Source organism: Thalassophryne amazonica, chromosome 20, assembly GCF_902500255.1.
Source record: "Thalassophryne amazonica chromosome 20, fThaAma1.1, whole genome shotgun sequence".
Lineage (NCBI taxonomy): Eukaryota > Metazoa > Chordata > Actinopteri > Batrachoidiformes > Batrachoididae > Thalassophryne > Thalassophryne amazonica.
The window spans coordinates 12,274,998-12,294,701 of NC_047122.1; the positions used below are offsets into that span (position 1 = coordinate 12,274,998).

At 41.9% G+C, this 19,704-nt stretch overlaps 1 protein-coding gene across 1 annotated transcript in view; it reads right to left on the reverse strand.

Annotated features, from left to right (window-relative positions):
- gtf2h4 (general transcription factor IIH, polypeptide 4) overlaps positions 1–19,704 on the reverse strand; it is an 87,011-nt gene that overhangs the window by 17,187 nt on the left and 50,120 nt on the right. The window contains exons 5-6 of the mRNA XM_034160965.1: positions 12,699–12,807; positions 57–125 (exon numbers count right to left, since the gene is read on the reverse strand). Coding sequence (XP_034016856.1) covers positions 57–125; positions 12,699–12,807 — 178 coding nt within the window. The remainder of the gene's footprint in view (positions 1–56; positions 126–12,698; positions 12,808–19,704) is intronic.

Genomic DNA, 19,704 nt, shown 5'->3' on the forward strand with positions numbered 1-19,704 from the left:
TAGCACAGCTATAATATGCTCCAAGAATATACACAAGCAAATAGCTGTGAACTCACTCGACCCAGAGTCAAGAAACTGAGCTGGAACAAGAATGACAAGATCTCCACCAGGTCCATCCCACGTGACTGCAACAGAAATATAAACATCAACGTAAAAACTATTGGACCCACTCAGGGCGCTGCACAGCGATGGCTGTCAGGAACCTGGCCCAGCATAATTCTCTATCTCTACCCGATCTTCCAATTCTCTATTGTATAAAGGAAAAAAAAAAGACATTATGTATTGTTTTGTTAACATTCAGTGGTTTTTTTGCTAGGCACTCAAACTTCTGGTCACTTTCACGCAGTGAACAGTTTGGCTTTCCAGCACCTGACTATGTATTATTTGTACATGAGTTACACTCATTTATAATATGATGCAGATATTTTTTAAAGTTCAAAACCCATACCAGCAAATAAAAGAAAAGGTAAGAACAAATTCAATAAAACATCTTCATAAAAGTGCTGTTCACATTCAAATGTTTGAGTTGATGATAAAAATACATACCTTGGTGAGCTTTCTTACATACCTGCTCCATATGATGCTCAAACATAAGTCTATTGTCAATAAAAGTCTCAAAGTTTTTAAAATTATGTACAATTTCCACAGCCACACTATTAATAACTACAGGGGAGATGGCTTCCTGTTTTTTTTTTCTAAACTCAATAATCATGTGTTTGGTCTTGTTCACACTGATGTTTAAAAACGATAAATTACACCAACTGATAAAATCTGACATGACAGGGCCGTGGTCTTGGTCATCTATTTAAAAGAGATACAATGACAGAATCATCAGCACATTTAATCATTCACGCACCAACCAGCTACAGTTTAAAAAAAAAAAAAAAAAAGAAACATCAGGTTACCTCCAGTGAAATACAGACATCCACATTAATGGATGGTGTCAACAAAATATTTCTGGCCTGGCGGGGTTTCTCTCTGCCTGTTACAGAGATCAACTATAAAGTGCACCTGACCAAAGCAAAAATTTCCTGAGCAAAAATTTCTTAAATCTCTGCCAAATTTGCTCTTTTAAGTATACAAAATTAATCATATTTGCAAACCACATTTTCTTCTTTTTTTTGTGTGTGGGGGCATTATTTTTTCTTTCTCATGCTCTTCCAAAATATTTAAATGTAATCACTGTAAGGCAATTTACAAGAAGGAAGAGGACGGAAAATTAACTGGCTCGACTGCATCGGAAACAGAAAATGTGCTGAAACATTTTTATTTATTTTTTAAGAAAACACATAAACACATGCTGCTGAATTTATAATATATTCCTAATAATTTTACAGCTTTTGTAAAGGAAACACTGGTGACAGGTAGCACAAGTAGCACAAAATCGGTGAGACCGATTGGAGATTTTTCAGTTTAATGCAACAGCGGAGCAGGGGGACATGCCCTTCCTGATCTATGACCCAGCTTTCTTAAATTACATACAATCTATGTATGTAAAACAACAAATATGTATTTCATGACATAAAGGTTTGTGTCCATACAGGCGATCAGATGAAAAATTGTTTTTTACATTCCGTTCCAATAAAGTTGGTCTAAATTATTTTACACAATTTTGCAAAAAATATAGAAAAGCACATTTCATGGAGTCCATCTCTACTCTGCACAGCAGTGATATATAAACCCAAGAAAAAAAATGTATCTAATTTTTTCACCGAGAAACGGAACCCCCACGTGATCCGTCTGAACCAATCACTGCTCAGCTTTCACATCCTAGCAGCATGAAAATTCAGTAAGGTATGTCTTCTAGAATATATTCCATTTCTAAGGTAGAGCTCTACTAGTGTATACTAAGTTATATCTAAATATCTAAAAAAGGAAGAGTAGAATAGAAGAGTAGAATAAAGTAAAATAGAGCCACTTAGATGCCTGGTCTTGAGAACCAGGGATGGTAGGTGACTGTAATGTATGTGTATGTAGGTGTGCATGTAAACAATATGGCGAGTGCCAGTGTCACCAACCGAACGGCCCCCCCTAAAAATTGGTCTGCCCTGCCTTTACTGTGCATGTGTCATTTCTGTGCAGCAGCCACGGTTCACCGATTATCACGACATTTCTGCTTCAAACTGCACTCCAGTCATCATCTATCTCAGTGACAGATATCTAAAACTTTTGTACAACAATCATTTCCACATAAATTCAGCATTATTTCATCATAAAACATAAAAGATGGGGGAAGCAATCAGAGCGCCGCAGCCAGACAAGCTGCTGCGGTCACTGCACCTCAGTCATTTCAAAGCGTCAGTAGCGGCTCACTTATTGCCTCGTTTCTGCTTAAAACGGCCTTGTTTCTACTTAAAACTGACTTTAGAATGATTTAAGAGGTTTTACTTTGTCATCTGACGGATAATAATCACATTATTCACTTTGATAGCTTTGGGTGTAGAGAGTCAGACTCAGACGTGCTGCTGTGGTCCCAAATGACGCATGCGCAGTGAAGGCAGGGTGGACCAATTTTTGGGGGCGACCATTCAGTCAGCGACAATGGCTCGCTAGCTAGAGAAGCAGTAATTAAATGTTTTTCCCACCCTTGATCTGTAAATTATGAGAAATCCACCCCAATAACAGCAGCAAGGTGGATTAAGGTCATCGACTGCTGTAAATCCTGGCAAAATGGAGGAAAGTCCTTTCATGATATTGTCACCCCGACTTCAGGTTTCAGCCGACGTGTTATTGTCAACTCACCGACATACGAGGTAGGCTGAAAAGTTCTAAGGCTCACTATGATGCAGTTAATGCATTACTCCTTCATGGTGAGCCTTAGAACTTTTCAGCCTACCCTCGTAAATCTGATCACCAAGGTACATTAGGAGAATATTGTGGAATATTTCAGGTCTCACTGTTGATGGAGTACTTGAAGGCCCTGTTTACCTGTTTAAAGGGTTCTTCCTTTACTTGCACATGGATGCTTGCGGTCACTGTACAGAGCAGACAACATACATACATGTACATTTAGTATGTTTTTAATTGAATACATTTGTAACCACTAATTCTCCTTGAATTGCTGGCTGTCTGAGTGGTGTCCAAACAATGAGGTGGGCTTCACAGATAATTGGCAAAGCTTCTGGGGAAAACCTGGTCTTGTTAGGAGAGACAGCATCCATCCCACTTTGGATGGAGCAGCTCTCATTTCTAGAAATCTGGCCAATTTTATTAAACCCTCCAAACCATGACTATCCAGGGTTGGGACCAGGAAGCAGAGTTGTAGTCTTACACACCTCTCTGCAGCTTCTCTCCCCCTGCCATCCCCCCAATACCCCATCCCCGTAGAGACGGTGCCTGCTCCCAGACCACCAACAACCAATAAAATCTATTTAAACATAAAAATTCAAAAAGAAAAAATAATATAGCACCTTCAACTGCACCACAGACTAAAACAGTTAAATGTGGTCTATTAAACATTAAGTCTCATTAGGTTACAGCAGGATGAATATGTTCGTTTAAATGAGTCAACACCCCCGAGTCACACTAACTGCCAGAATGCTCGTAGCACGGGCCGAGTGGGAGGATTAGCAGCAATCTTCCACTCCATCTTATTAATTAATCAAAAACCCAGACAGAGCTTTAATTCATTTGAAAGCTTGACTCTTAGTCTTGTCCATCCACACTGGAAGTCCCAAAAACCAGTGTTATTTGTTGTTATCTATCGTCCACCTGGTCGTTACTGTGAGTTTCTCTGTGAATTTTCAGACCTTTTGTCTGACTTAGTGCTTAGCTCAGATAAGATAATTATAGTGGGTGATTTTAACTGTCGGGATGATTGGCTTGGACACAAATGCAAGGCTCACACGGGTAGCTCTGGTTGGAAGTCTATAGTGGAGGATACAGCAAGGGTCGGTACACAAAAAGGCAGTCCAAAAAACACAGCGACAGAACCAAAAACATCAGGCTAAGACGAGGTCGGAATAAACAGGCTGGAGGTCGAGGACACTATGAGGCGGGCAGAACACGGAATCAAAGGCTGGAGAGAAGGCACAGGACGCATCAATCTGGCAAGGAAACAGAGCAAAATGAGCAGTATATATACATCCAGGTGATTAGCAGAAGATAGACAGCAGGTGCGCGGGGAGGAGCCCAGAACAGGGCGTGGTCCAGAAGGCAGAGACACACCCACCAAGAGAGACACAGAAAAAGACCACACAAAAGAAGAAACAAATAAAAGAACAATCAAACAGAAAAAACAAAACCAGGCAAAACAGAGCAACCTCACACCCTGACAGTACCCCCACCGCCACGGCCGACCCCGGGCGGCCCAGGCGCAGCAGGGTGGGCAGCATGAAAAGCACGAACAAGACCAGGATCTAAAACAAAATGGGAGGGGACCCACGACCGCTCCTCAGGACCAAACCCCGCCCAGTCAACCAAATACTGCAAACCGCGCCCACGACGGCGAGAGACCAAGAGCCGGCGCACAGAAAAAACAGGGCCACCATCCACTTAGCGGGTGGACGGCAGGGGAACGGCCGGAGGCCACAAAACGCTCGACCAAACGGGTTTGACACAACTGACGTGAAACGTGGGATGGACACGCATGGACCGGGGGAGACGAAGACGGACTGAGACAGGATTGATGACCCTGGAGATTGGGAACGGTCCAACAAACCGGGGAGGCCAGTTTCCGGGGCACGCCCTTAAGGGACAGATGATGGGTCGATAACCATACCTTCTGGCCCATGGCGTAAGAAGGAGCGGCAGACCGTTTACGGTCAGCGGAGGCTTTATAAGAGACCGCAGAACGCAACAGAAGAGCTTGAGCCCGCTCCCAGGTACGTTGGCAACGGAAGATCAGGCTAAGCGCCGAAGGAACCGGGGAGTTAAGGTCGACAGAAGAGAAGAACGCGGGCTGATGACCGAAGACCACGTGGAACGGAGAGTAACCAGTGGAAGCGGAGGGCAAACAGTTGTGTGCGAGTTCCACCCAAGGGAGTTGATCGGCCCAGGAAGCGGGATGACGTGACGCTAGCAACCGAAGCCCTTTCTCCAACTCCTGATTAACCCGCTCCGCCTGCCCATTGGCCTGTGGGTGGTAGCCCGAGGTTAAGCTGGAGGTGACCCCAAGGAGACGGCAAAACTCCCTCCAAAAATGGGACACGAACTGTGGGCCCCGGTCAGATACTATATCCTGAGGCAACCCATGTAGCTTGAAGATGTGATTCAACATTACCACAGCAGTTTCTTTAGCCGACGGGAGTTTGCTCAAAGGTATAAAATGGACCATTTTAGATAAGCGGTCAATGACAGTCAACACCACCGTATGTCCCTTGGAAGGAGGAAACCCAATTACAAAATCCATCGAGATGTCAGACCATGGACGAACTGGGATTGGTAACAGCAGTATGGCACCAGCGGGCGGTTGATTGGACGATTTGTGCATAGCACAAACTTGACAGGCAGATACATATTCTGAGACATCTTTGACTATGCCAGGCCACCAGAATCTCCGCTGCACAAGGTAAAGGGTCTTCCTAATACCTGAGTGACAAAACATACGAGTGTCGTGGCACCAGCGTATGGTTTCGCCCCTGAGGGCCGGAGGAACGAAAAGCTTCCCTCGTGGACACCCAGTGGGGATTGGTGCATCCCCTACAGCGGATCTTATACGTGACTCGATGTCCCAAGTAAGGGCGGCCACAAAACAGGAGGAGGGCAGAATCGACTCCAGCTCTACGGACGCGTCAACAGGCTCCCCTGACGAGATAAAGCATCTGGTTTACCATTTTTAGAGCCCGGACGGTAGGACAAGGTGAAATTGAAACGACTGAAAAAAAATGGACCAACAGGCCTGATGAGAGTTAAGGCATTTTGCGGTGCGGAGGTATTCAAGATTTTTATGGTCTGTGTAGACCACAAATGGGTATTGTGCCCCCTCTAGCCAGTGCCGCCACTCCCCCAAGGCCACTTTTACCGCTAACAGTTCGCGGTCGCCGATGCCGTAATTCCGTTCCGTTGAGGACAGTTTCTTAGACAAAAACGCACATGGATGTAGCCGGTTGTCTGCGGGATTTCGCTGAGACCCCCATTAACATCCACATAGATGCTGAGAATGACAGCCTCAACACTGTATATAATCTATTATTAGACTCCATTGGCTTCGCTCGAAATGTAAATGAGTCCACCCACCACTTTAACCATACTTTAGATCTTGTTCTGACTTATGGTATGGAAGTTGAAGACTTAACAGTATTCCCTGAAAACCCCCTTCTGTCTGATCATTTCTTAATAACATTTACATTTACTTTAATGGACTACCCAGCAGTGGGGAATAAGTTTCATTACAGTAGAAGTCTTTCGGAAAGCGCTGTAACTAGGTTTAAGGATATGATTCCTTCTTTGTTATGTTCTCCAATGCCATATACCAACACAGTGCAGAGTAGCTACCTAAACTCTGTGAGTGAGATAGATTATCTTGTCAATAGTTTTACATCCTCATTGAGCACAACTTTGGATGCTGAGAGCCTTAAATCAGAAGTGCCTGACTCTGAGGTATAACTCAAACTCGCAGCTTAAAGCAGATAACCCGTAAGTTAGAGAGGAAATGGCGTCTCACTAATTTAGAAGATCTTCACTTAGCCTGGAAAAAGAGTCTGTTGCTCTATAAAAAAGCCCTCCGCAAAGCTAGGACATCTTACTACTCATCACTAATTGAAGAAAATAAGAACAACCCCAGGTTTCTTTTCAGCACTGTAGCCAGGCTGACAAAGAGTAAGAGCTCTATTGAGCTGAGTATTCCTTTAACTTTAACTAGTAATGACTTCATGACTTTCTTTGCTAATAAAATTTTAACTATTAGAGAAAAAATTACTCATAACCATCCCAAAGACATATCGTTATCTTTGGCTGCTTTCAGTAATGCTGGTATTTGGTTAGACTCTTTCTCTCCGATTGTTCTGTCTGAGTTATTTTCATTAGTTACTTCCTCCAAACCATCAACATGTCTATTAGACCCCATTCCTACCAGGCTGCTCAAGGAAGCCCTACCATTAATTAATGCTTCGATCTTAAATATGATCAATCTATCTTTAATAGCTGGCTATGTACCACAGGCTTTTAAGGTGGCAGTAATTAAACCATTACTTAAAAAGCCATCACTTGACCCAGCTATTTTAGCTAATTATAGGCCAATCTCCAACCTTCCTTTTCTCTCAAAGATTCTTGAAAGGGTAGTTGTAAAACAGCTAACTAATCATCTGCAGAGGAATGGTCTATTTGAAGAGTTTCAGTCAGGTTTTAGAATTCATCATAGTACGGAAACAGCATTAGTGAAGGTTACAAATGATCTTCTTATGGCCTCAGACAGTGGACTCATCTCTGTGCTTGTCCTGTTAGACCTCAGTGCTGCTTTTGATACTGTTGACCATAAAATTTTATTACAGGGATTAGAGCATGCCATAGGTATTAAAGGCACTGCGCTGCGGTGGTTTGAATCATATTTATCTAATAGATTACAATTTGTTCATGTAAATGGGGAGTCTTCTTCACAGACTAAGGTTAATTATGGAGTTCCACAAGGTTCTGTGCTAGGATCAATTTTATTCACTTTATACATGCTTCTCTTAGGCAGTATTATTAGACGGCATTGCTTAAATTTTCATTATTATGCAGATGATACCCAGCTTTATCTATCCATGAAGCCAGAGGACACACACCAATTACTTAAACTGCAGGAATGTCTTACAGACATAAAGACATGGATGACCTCTAATTTCCTGCTTTTAAATTCAGATAAAACTGAAGTTATTGTACTTGGCCCCACAAATCTTAGAAACATGGTGTCTAACCAGATCCTTAGTCTGGATGGCATTACCCTGACCTCTAGTAATACTGTGAGAAATCTTGGAGTCATTTTTGATCAGGATATGTCCTTCAATGCACATATTAAGCAAATATGTAGGACTGCTTTTTTTTTGCATTTGCGCAATATGTCTAAAATTAGAAAGGTCTTGTCTCAGAGTGATGCTGAAAAACTAATTCATGCATTTATTTCCTCTAGGCTGGACTATTGTAATTCATTATTATCAGGTTGTCCTAAAAGTTCCCTGAAAAGCCTTCAGTTAATTCAAAATGCTGCAGCTAGAGTACTGACAGGGACTAGAAGGAGAGAGCATATTTCACCCATATTGGCTTCTCTTCATTGGCTTCCTGTTAATTCTAGAATAGAATTTAAAATTCTTCTTCTTACTTACAAGGTTTTGAATAATCAGGTCCCATCTTATCTTAGGGACCTCATAGTACCATATCACCCCAATAGAGCACTTCGCTCTCAGACTGCAGGCTTACTTGTAGTTCCTAGGGTTTTTAAGAGTGGAATGGGAGGCAGGGGATGGATACATGTACATTTCTAAGTCATTCATATGTCTTGGACCTTATTTACAACCCCAATTCCAATGAAGTTAGGATGCTGTGTAAAATGCAAATAAAAACAGAATACAATGATTTGCAAATCCTCTTCAACCTATGTTCAATTGAATACACCACAAAGACAAGATATTTAATGTTCAAACTGATAAACTTTATTGTTTTTGTGCAAATATTTCATCATTTTAAAATGGATGCCTGCAACACGTTTCAAAAAAGCTGGGACAGTGGTATGTTTACCACTGCGCTACATCACCTTTCCTTCTAACAACACTCAATAATACTCAATACTCAGCTTTCAGGCTCCTCTCCTGTGGAACCAGCTCCCAATTCAGATCAGGGAGACAGACACCCTCTCTACTTTTAAGATTAGGCTTAAAACTTTCCTTTTTGCTAAAGCTTATAGTTAGGGCTGGATCAGGTGACCCTGCACCATCCCTTAGTTATGCTGCTATAGACTTAGACTGCTGGGGGGTTCCCATGATGCACTGAGTGTTTCTTTCTCTTTTTGCTCTGTATGCACCACTCTGCATTTAATCATTAGTGATTGATCTCTGCTCTCTTCCACAGCATGTCTTTTTCCTGATTCTCTCCCCTCAACCCCAACCAGTCCCAGCAGAAGACTGCCCCTCCCTGAGCCTGGTTCTGCTGGAGATTTCTTCCTGTTAAAAGGGAGTTTTTCCTTCCCACTGTCACCAAGTGCTTGCTCACAGGGGATCGTTTTGACCGTTGGTGTTTTTCTGTAATTATTGTATGGCTTTTGCCTTACAATATAAAGCGCCTTGGGGCAACTGTTTGTTGTGATTTGGCGCTATATGAATAAAATTGATTGTTTGATTGACTAATTAAATGTGATCCTCCTCATTCTTCAGGCTGAAAACAAAGCCAAAGATCAAGACGCTGCACCACTGAATGAACCACCAGCCAAAAAAAACAAACAAACAAACAAAAAAACAAACAAAAAAAACAACACACTTAAGAAGTGGTAGCACCAGCCTGGTTCAGAAAGTGAACTATTTTACCAGCAGCCTGTATCATATGCAGTAAAGGGGACAAGTGGATAACCACCGGTGTGTTTGTTACAGTTCATGAATTACATGTATTCCCTAAGTTTGTCTTGATAAGAGTTAGGCCCAGTGCCGACACTCAGCCTGTTACCTTATTAACAGCAAATGTGTAAAATCAAAACACTCTGCAAGCTTTAATTTCAAACTTCTGCAAGTTGTGTCAAGAAAACCTTTCAACTGCAACAAAATTGGCCTAATATGTCATTAATGTTTGTGTGCTAGTACATGAAAGAACATAAAAGGCATAATTATTTTGTCAATTTCTCAACATTATGGCATCTTTGTATTTTTCCAAGGATTCTGACATTGAAAGCTGTCCTTTTGTAGTTTGCAGGTTTTCCTAAATTCAAAGCTAATTGTTCTTCCACAGCATAAGAGGACATGGTCTTTTTGAGGTGACTGAGTTGTGTTGGTGAGGTCCATCTAATAATTATGGGCGGCACAGTGGATTAGTGGTTAGCAAGAAGGTGAGGCACCATTGCTGAGCTTCTTGCTGAGTCAATTAATGAGGTCATTAGCAGCACTCTGGAGAACTTGGCTGCATACTGAGGAGGTAATTCAGCCATTTGATTCAGGTGTGTTGGACTAGGGACACATCTAAAAGGTGCAGGACACCAGCACTCGAGGGCTGGAGTTGAAGACCCTTGATTTAGACAAACCTGTCAAATACTGTGACAATACAGTCTTGTCAGATGAGACAAAACTGAACTGTTTGGATGCCATAATACACACCATGCTTGGAGGTCAAATGTCTCTCCACATCAGCCGAAAAACACCATACCAACAGTAAAATTCGGAGGTGGGAACATGAAGTTCAAGTTGTTTTATTGTCATTTCAACCATATATACAGTGAAACGAAACAACGTTCCTCCAGGACCGAAGGTGCTACAAAGAATATTATTATGGTTTATCATGATAAACCATAATAAATACAGGTAAGCAGTAAAGTGCGGTTGTGACCATTTTTTATAAAGTGAAAAGCATAGCAGCAGTTATTGACTGTAAACATTGCACTCTTAAAAGATGAGATTGTGTGTGTGTGTGTGCACGCGCGTGCATTGTAGTCCAGTCACTGGAATATGTGTGACTGTTTAGACCAGACTCTGATTGTTGAGGAGTCTGATTATTTTCGGGAAGAAGATGTTGCACAGTCTGGAAGTGAGGGCCCGGATGCTTTGGTACCTTTTTCCAGACGGTAGGAGGGTGAAGAGTGAGTGTGAGGGGTGTGTGATCATCCACAATACTGTGGCTGTTTTTCAGCAGACAGCACTGAAACACTTCATATAATTGAAGGATGGATGAATGGAAAAATGTGCCGAGAGAGTCTTGATAAAAATCTACTGCCATCTACCAGCAGGATGAAGATTATATGATGGTGGACATTTCAGTAAGACAATGATCCCAAACACAAAGCCAAAGAAATTAGTTGGTTTCAGAGAATGAAAATAAAGCTGGTAGAATGGTCCAGCCAATCACCTAACCTGAACCCAATAGAAAATCAATGGAAAGAACTAAAGATCAGAGTTCATTTAAAGAGATCCACAGAACCTTCAAGTTCCACGTGTTGGTGTGTATTGAGACTCGTGACACGGCGCTTCACGCGTTGGTGTGTAATGAGACTCCTGACGCGGCGCTTCACACGTTGGTGTGTAGTGGGACTCCTGACGCGGCGCTTCACGCGTTGGTGTGTAGTGAGACTCCTGATGCGGCGCTTCATGCGTTGGTGTGTAGTGAGACTCCTGACGCGGCGCTTCACGCGTTGGTGTGTAGTGAGACTCCTGACGTGGCGCTTCACGCGTTGGTGTGTAGTGGGACTCCTAACGCGGAGCTTCACGTGTTGGTGTGTAGTGGGACTCCTAACGCGAAGCTTCACGCGTTGGTGTGTAGTGGGACTCCAAACGCGGAGCTTCACATGTTGATGTGTAGTGGGACTCCAAACGCGGAGCTTCACGTGTTGGTGTGTAGTGGGACTCCAAACGCGGAGCTTCACGTGTTGGTGTGTAGTGGGACTCCTGACACGGCGCTTCACGCGTTGGTGTGTAGTGGGACTCCTGACACGGCGCTTCACACATTGGTGTGTAGTGGGACTCCTAACGCGAAGCTTCACGTGTTGGTGTGCAGTGGGACTCCTAACGCGAAGCTTCATGTTTTGGTGTGCAGTGGGACTCCAAATGCCTAAGCTTCATGTGTTGGTGTGCAGTGGGACTCCTGACGCGGAGCTTCACGCGTTGGTGTGTAGTGGGACTCCTAACAGAAAGCTTCATGTGTTGGTGTGTAGTGGGACTCCTAACGCAAAGCTTCACGCGTTGGTGTGTAGTGGGACTCCTAACCGAAAGCTTCACGCGTTGGTGTGTAGTGGGACTCCTAACACGAAGCTTCATGTGTTGGTGTGTAGTGGGACTCCTAACGCAAAGCTTCACGCGTTGGTGTGTAGTGGGACTCCTAACCGAAAGCTTCACGCGTTGGTGTGTAGTGGGACTCCTAACGCGAAGCTTCATGTGTTGGTGTGTAGTGGGACTCCTAACGCGAAGCTTCATGTGTTGGTGTGTAGTGGGACTCCTAACGCAAAGCTTCATGTGTTGGTGTGTAGTGGGACTCCTAATGCGAAGCTTCATGTGTTGGTGTGTAGTGGGACTCCTAACGCGAAGCTTCATTTGTTGGTGTGTAGTGGGACTCCTAACGCGAAGCTTCATGTGTTGGTGTGTAGTGGGACTCCAAATGCGAAACTTCACGTGCTGGTGTGCAGTGGGACTCGTGATGCGGAGCTTCACGTGTTGGTGTGTTGTGGGACTCCTAATGCAAAGCTTCATGTGTTGGTGTGTAGTGGGACTCCAAATGCAAAGCTTCATGTGTTGGTGTGCAGTGGGACTCCTGACGCGGAGCTTCACGTGTTGGTGTATTGTGGGACTCCTGACGCGGAGCTTCACGTGTTGGTGTGTTGTGGGACTCCTGACGTGGAGCTTCATGTGTGTGTAGTGGAACCCGGAGACATGAATATCAGTGCTGAGATAAGTGAATGTCTCTGAAGGCTTGATGCTTTCATTGCATACAGATACACCTTTGATGGCCCAGTCCAAAAAAGTCATTGAAAGCCCGCAGTACTGATTCAAGGATGTAATCATTCCACACCCACAGTGCCCGAATTTAGATGAGTCATGATCTCCACCTACAAAATAAGCCTTGAATTCTAAATCCACTTCAATGGTGCAAAGACTCACCTGTGCGGTTTTGAGGTACTGCAGCATGAAGTACCACAGCTGGGAGGTAGTGTCCAGCAGGAGGAACTGGAAACCAGCTGACGTGATGTAGGGCGACTCTCCTGGCTCACTGACAAATATGTGCAAAACACACACGTTTTACCTGCCATGGAGTCCTGTGTCATTATTACTGCTAGAAATTAATCTACAGGTAATGTTGGTTTTCGTTCATGCTCCACATGAAGGAAAATTTATCTTCTACACAAATTCCAGACTAGAGGATCAACTAATACAGATACAACCCCAATTCCAAAGAAGTTGGGATGTTGTGTAAAATGTAAATTTGCAAATCCTCTCCAACCTATATTAATTGAATACACCACAAAGACAAAATATTTAATGTTCAAACTGATAAACTTTATTGTTTTTGTGCAAATGTTTGCTCATTTTGAAATGGATGGCTGCAACATGTTTCAAAAAAGCTGGGACGGTGGTATGTTTACCACTGTGTTACATCACCTTTCCTTCTAACAACACTCAAGCGTTTGAGAACTGAGGACACTCATGAGTGGAGATAAAAGGAGCAGCTGTTCACAAGTAAAGATGGGGTGAGGATCACCACTTTATGAACAACTGCATGAAAAAAATAGTCCAACAGTATAAGAACAATGTTTCTCAACGTTCAATTGCAAGGAATTTAGGGATTCCAATATCTACAGTCCATAATCAGAAAATTCAGAGAATCTGGAGAACTTTCTACATGTAAGCGGCAAGAACAAAAACCAACATTGAATGCCTGTGACCTTCGATCCCTCAGGCAGCACTGCATTAAAAACCAACATCATTGTGTAAAGGATCTTACCGCGTGGCTCAGGAACACTTCAGAAAACCATTGTCAGTTAACACAGTTCGTCGCTACATGTACAAGTGCAAGTTAAAACTCTAGCATGCAAAGCAAAAGCCATACATCAACAACATCCAGAAACATCGCTGCCTTCTCTGGGCTCAAGCTGATTTGAAATGGACAGACGCAAAGTCAAAGTGTGCTGTCTGATAAGTCCACATTTCAAATTGTTTTTGGAAATCGTAGACGTTGTGTCCTCTGGACAAAAGAGGAAAAAGACTATCCAGATTGTTACCAGCGCAAAGTTCAAAGGCCAGCATCTGTGATGGTATGGGGGTGTGTTAGTGCTCATGACATGGGCAACTTACACATCTGTGATAGCACCATTAATGCTGAAAGGTACATCCAGGTTTTGGAGCAACACATGCTGCCATCTAAGCAACATCTTTTTCAGGGATGTCCCTGCTTATTTCAGCAAGACAATGCCAAGCCACATTCTGCACGTGTTACAACAGTGTGGCTTCGTAGTAAAAGAGTGCGGGTACTAGACTGGCCTGCCTGCAGTCCAGGCCTGTCGCCCATTGAAAATGTGTGGCGCATTATGAAGCGCAAAACACGACAACGGAGACCTGGACTGTTGAACAACTGAAGTTGCACATCAAGCAAGAATGGGAAAGAATTCCACCTACAAAGCTTCAACAATTAGTGTCCTCAGTTCCCAAACGCTTATTGAGTGTTGTTAGAAGGAAAGGTGATGTAACACAGTGGTAAACATACCACTGTCCCAGCTTTTTTGAAACGTGTTGCAGGCATCCATTTTAAAATGAGCAAATATTTGCACAAAAAAAAAAAAAAAAAAAATAATAATAATAAAATTAAAAAAAATAAAGTTTATCAGTTTGAACATTAAATATTTTGTCTTTGTGGTGTATTCAATTGAATATAGGTTGAAGAGGATTTGCAAATCACTGTATTCTGTTTTTATTTATATTTGACACAGCGTCCCAACTTCATTGGAATTGGGGTTGTAATTATTTGTTCTATATTTTTTTAAAAATATTTTCTAAAATAGTCGAAAACCTGAACAAATTGAAATTTGTCCAATATAAGTCATTAAGGTAAAAAGTGAGTCCCTTCAGCTGCTCCCTTGTTTTCACTCGGGGTCGCCACAGCAGATCCAAGGTGGATTTGCGTATTAATTTTGGCACTTTTTTATGCAGGATGCCCTTCCTGATGCAACTCCACATTACATGGAGAAATGTGACAGGAGTGGGATTTGAACACAGAACCTTCCGCACTGAAACCAAACAGACAAACTACTTGGTCGCCAACCCTGCATAAGCCACTAAGGTGTAACTGTGAATTATCACTTGACAAATGGCTGTGAGGAGCAGAATTATTACTAAATGGCCTGGTTGTTAGCAATTATTATTTTATCTTTAAGTAATGACAGGTGTGTGAGGCCACAGTGGAATACTGGGGCAGCTGATGTCAGAATGTTTGAACTCTCTGTGTGTGTAAAACCTGCAGATCCAACCTGACTCACTGCAGTCACACTCAATGTACAGGAAATAGATTGTTTCCTCAACGTGTTAATTCTCTTGTTCCAGCATTTGCCAGTCCAATACTAAATTCAGAGTTAGAATCCATGTGTCAGATGTGTTGCTGCGATCTTTAATCAGAGTTTCTTCTTCAGTCTGGGTTTGGTTCAATACATTTTAAATCTAGTTTAGCCTGGGACAATGTCCACTCAGATCCTACCAATTTCCTTGGCAGATTGGTGAACCTCAATTTGAAAAAAATATTTCTTAAAAACAAGAGCAATCTGAGATTTCTGACATCCGCCAATCTGGATCTGGATCACCTCCAAAATTCAGTGTAGTCTTCCATGCCCTAATACAAGTATCTGTGATGCAAATTTGGTGGGAATCTGTTAAGTGGTTTTGATGTAATCCTTCAAAACCTACAGTGAGGCAAGTAAGTATTTGATCCACTGTTGATTTTGCATGTTTTCCACCTACAAAGAATGGAGAGGTCTGTAATTTTTATCATATTTACACTTTAACTGTGAGAGACAGAATCTAAAAAAAATGAAATAAAAAAAATCAGAAAATCACAATGTATGATTTTTAAATAATTAATTTGCATTTTATTGCATGAAATAAGTATTTGACCCCCTACCAACCAGCACGAATTCTGGCTCTCACAGACCTGTTAGTTTTTTTTTTAAGAAGCCCTCCTCTTCTACATTCTTTACCTGCATTCATTGCACCTGTTTAAACTCGTTATTTGTAGAAAAGACACCTGTCAACACAATCAATCACACTCCAACCTATCTACCATGGCCAAGAGCAAAGAGCTGTCTCAGGAAACCAGGGACAAAACTGTAGACCTGCACAAGGCTGGAATGGGCTACAGGACAACAGGCAAGCAGCTTGGTAGAGGACAACAGGCAAGCAGCTTGGTAGAAGACAACTGTTTTGATTATTTATTAGAAAGTGGAAGAAACACAAGATGACTGTCAATCTTCCTCAGTCTGGGGCTCCATGCAAGATCTCACCTTGTGGGATAAAGATGATTCTGGGAAAGCTCAGAACTACACGGGAGGACCTGGTCAATGACCTGAAGAGAGCTGGGACCACAGTCACAAAGATTACATGAGTAACACATTAATGGCCCAGTCACACAGCACTTAACGAAGGGCAACGAAGCCCTAACGACACAAGAAATTTGGACTTTCATTGACTTTCGTTAGCATCGTTTAACCTTGGTTCAGCTTCGTTCCTGCAGCTGGCACTTCGTCAGGAATTTTAAACTGTCGAGAAATTTGAACAAAGAACAACGAAAACCTCAATTTGTCCATGTTTCGTTTTGCTTTCCTTGATGTTTTTAATCGTTTGTTTAGTTTTTGTAACATTCATGTTTGACTTCGTTCGACCAGCTGAATGTTTTCATACAGTGCAGAAGCCGGTTTTTGAGCGCTGTTGCTGCTGCTGCGTTCATGTACTGTCAGAAATTACAGGGCAAACTCAGCCTGCTTGCTTCGATTTTTTTTATCTGGGTGGGGGGGCAGCTTCAATGGGCTCAGGCACCTTATATAGGCCAGAATTAATCTTTTGTGTGGATACAATTAATTGTTTTGCCACAAGCAACTGCTGAATTTGAAACAACAAAAAAGTTGTGTAATTTTCAACGGTACTTGAACGCAGTGTCAGCAACAACAGCAGCTCCTGCGTGCGCTTGTTATTTTTTATTAACTATAACAATATGAATGTAAGAATGACAATCCAGCCCTTATGTACATGTGGCAACAGGTAGATAATTCAGGATTCAAGATTATATAAAGTGCTGTTCTGGAAAACCCTCCAAATCGTGACTATCCACGGTTGGGACCAGGAAGCAGAATTGTAGTCTTACACACCTCTCTGCAGCTTCTCTCCCCCTGCCATCCCCCCAATACCCCATCCCCGTAGAGACGGTGCCTGCTCCCAGACCACCAACAACCAATAAAAATCTATTTAAGCATAAAAATTCAAAAAGAAAAACTAATATAGCACCTTCAACTGCACCACAGACTAAACAGTTAAATGTGGTTTATTAAATATTAGGTCTCTCTCTTCTAAGTCCCTGTTAGTAAATTATATAATAATTGATCAACATATTGATTTATTCTGCCTTACAGAAACCTGGTTACAGCAGGATGAATATGTTAGTTTAAATGAGTCAACACCCCCGAGTCACACTAACTGTCAGAATGCTCGAAGCACGGGTCGAGGAGGAGGATTGGCAGCAATCTTCCCCTCCAGCTTATTAATTAATCAAAGACCCAGACAGACCTTTAATTCATTTGAAAGCTTGACTCTTAGTCTTGTCCATCCAAATTGGAAGTCCCAAAAACCAGTTTTATTCGTTATTATCTATCGTCCACCTGGTCGTTACTGTGAGTTTCTTTGTGATTTTTCAGACCTTTTGTGTGATTTAGTGCTTAGCTCAGATAAGATAATTATAGTGGGTGATTTTAACATCCAGATAGATGCTGAGAATGACAGCCTCAACACTGCATTTAATCTATTATTAGACTCAGTTGGCTTCGCTCAAAATGTAAATGAGCCCACCCACCACTTTAACCACACTTTAGATCTTGTTCTGACATATGGCATAGAAATTGAAGACTTAACAGTAATCCCTGAAAACCCCTTTTTGTCTGATCATTTCTTAATAACATTTACATTTACTTTAATGGACAACCCAGCAGTGGGGAATAAGTTTCATTACAGTAGAAGTCTGTCTGAAAGCGCTGTAACTAGGTTTAAAGATATGATTCCTTCTTTGTTATGTTCTTCAATACCATATACCAACACAGTGCAGAGTAGCTACCTAAACTCTGTGAGTGAGATAGATTATCTCGTCAATAGCTTTACATCCACATTGAGCACAACTTTGGTTGCTGTAGCTCCTCTGAAAAAGAGAGCCTTAAATCAGAAGTGCCTGACTCCATGGTATAACTCACAAACTCGCAGCTTAAAGCAGATAACCCGTAAGCTGGAGAGGAAATGGCATCTCATTAATTTAGAAGATCTTCAATTAGCCCAGAAAAAGAGTCTGTTGCTCTATAAAAACGCCCTCCGTAAAGCTAGGACATCTTACTATTCATCACTAATTGAAGAAAATAAGAACAACCCCAGGTTTCTTTTCAGCACTGCCGCCAGGCTGACAAAGAGTCAGAGCTCTATTGAGCCGAGTATTCCTTTAACTTTAACTAGTAATGACTTCATGACTTTCTTTGCAAATAAAATTTTAACTATTAGAGAAAAAAATATTCATAACCATCCCAAAGACATATCTTTATGTTCGGCTGCTTTCAGTAATGCTGGTATTTGGTTAGACTCTTTCTCTCCGATTGTTCTGTCTGAGTTATTTTCATTAGTCACTTCCTCCAAACCATCAACATGTCTATTAGACCCCATTCCTACCAGGCTGCTCAAGGAAGCCCTACCATTAATTAATGCTTCGATCTTAAATATGATCAATCTATCTTTATTAGTTGGCTATGTACCACAGGCTTTTAAGGTGGCAGTAATTAAACCATTATGTAAAAAGCCATCACTTGACCCAGCTATCTTAGCTAATTATAGGCCAATCTTCAACCTTCCTTTTCTCTCAAAAATTCTTGAAAGGGTAGTTGTAAAACAGCTAACTGATCATCTGCAGAGGAATGGTCTATTTGAAGAGTTTCAGTCAGGTTTCAGAATTCATCATAGTACAGAAACAGCATTAGTGAAGGTTACAAAATATGATCTTCTTATGGCCTCAGACAGTGGACTCATCTCTGTGCTCATCCTGTTAGACCTCAGTGCAGCTTTTGATACTGTTGACCATAAAATTTTATTACAGAGATTAGAGCATGCCATAGGTATTAAAGGCCCTGCACTGCAGTGGTTTGAATCATATTTATCTAATAGATTACAATTTGTTCATGTAAATCGGGAGTCTTCTTCACGGACTAAGGTTAATTATGGAGTTCCACAAGGTTCTGTGCGTTTTGACCGTTGGGGTTTTTCTGTAATTACTGTATGGCCTTGCCTTACAATATAAAGCGCCTTGGGGCAACTGTTTGTTGTGATTTGGCACTATATAAATAAAATTGATTTGATTTGATTTGGAAGGCAGAATTCACACTGTGGATCAGCTGCAGTTCATGAAATAACTGCACGTGGGATCAATTTACTGCGCTGATATATTCAATCATCTTTACACTTATATTTATTCCCCCTTTTGACAGTTTTCTGTTATAAATCAATATACAGGGTTGGCCAATAAAATGTTACCACTTTCTGATCGTACACAAGTTTTTGAAATGAGAAATTATTAAATTTTTTTTTACAGACTTGTAACAGAAGCATCAAATTAACATTTGATACCAAAGGTTTCCCACTCTGTCTCTTGTTTTCCGCACAGTTCAATAATTGATGACATGTGTTCAATCCACGCTCCTCTTCTTTGGATTACAGCTGCAACACGCACATTGAAGTTTGTGATGACATTGCCACACATCTCAAGAGGGATTCGCCAAATTTCTTTTTCACCCCTCTTGAGATTTTCTAATAATTGCTCCAACAGTTGAACTTTTTTCAACAAGCAGCTTGGCAATTGCCCCATAGTCCTTTCCAGCCTTGTGGAGGT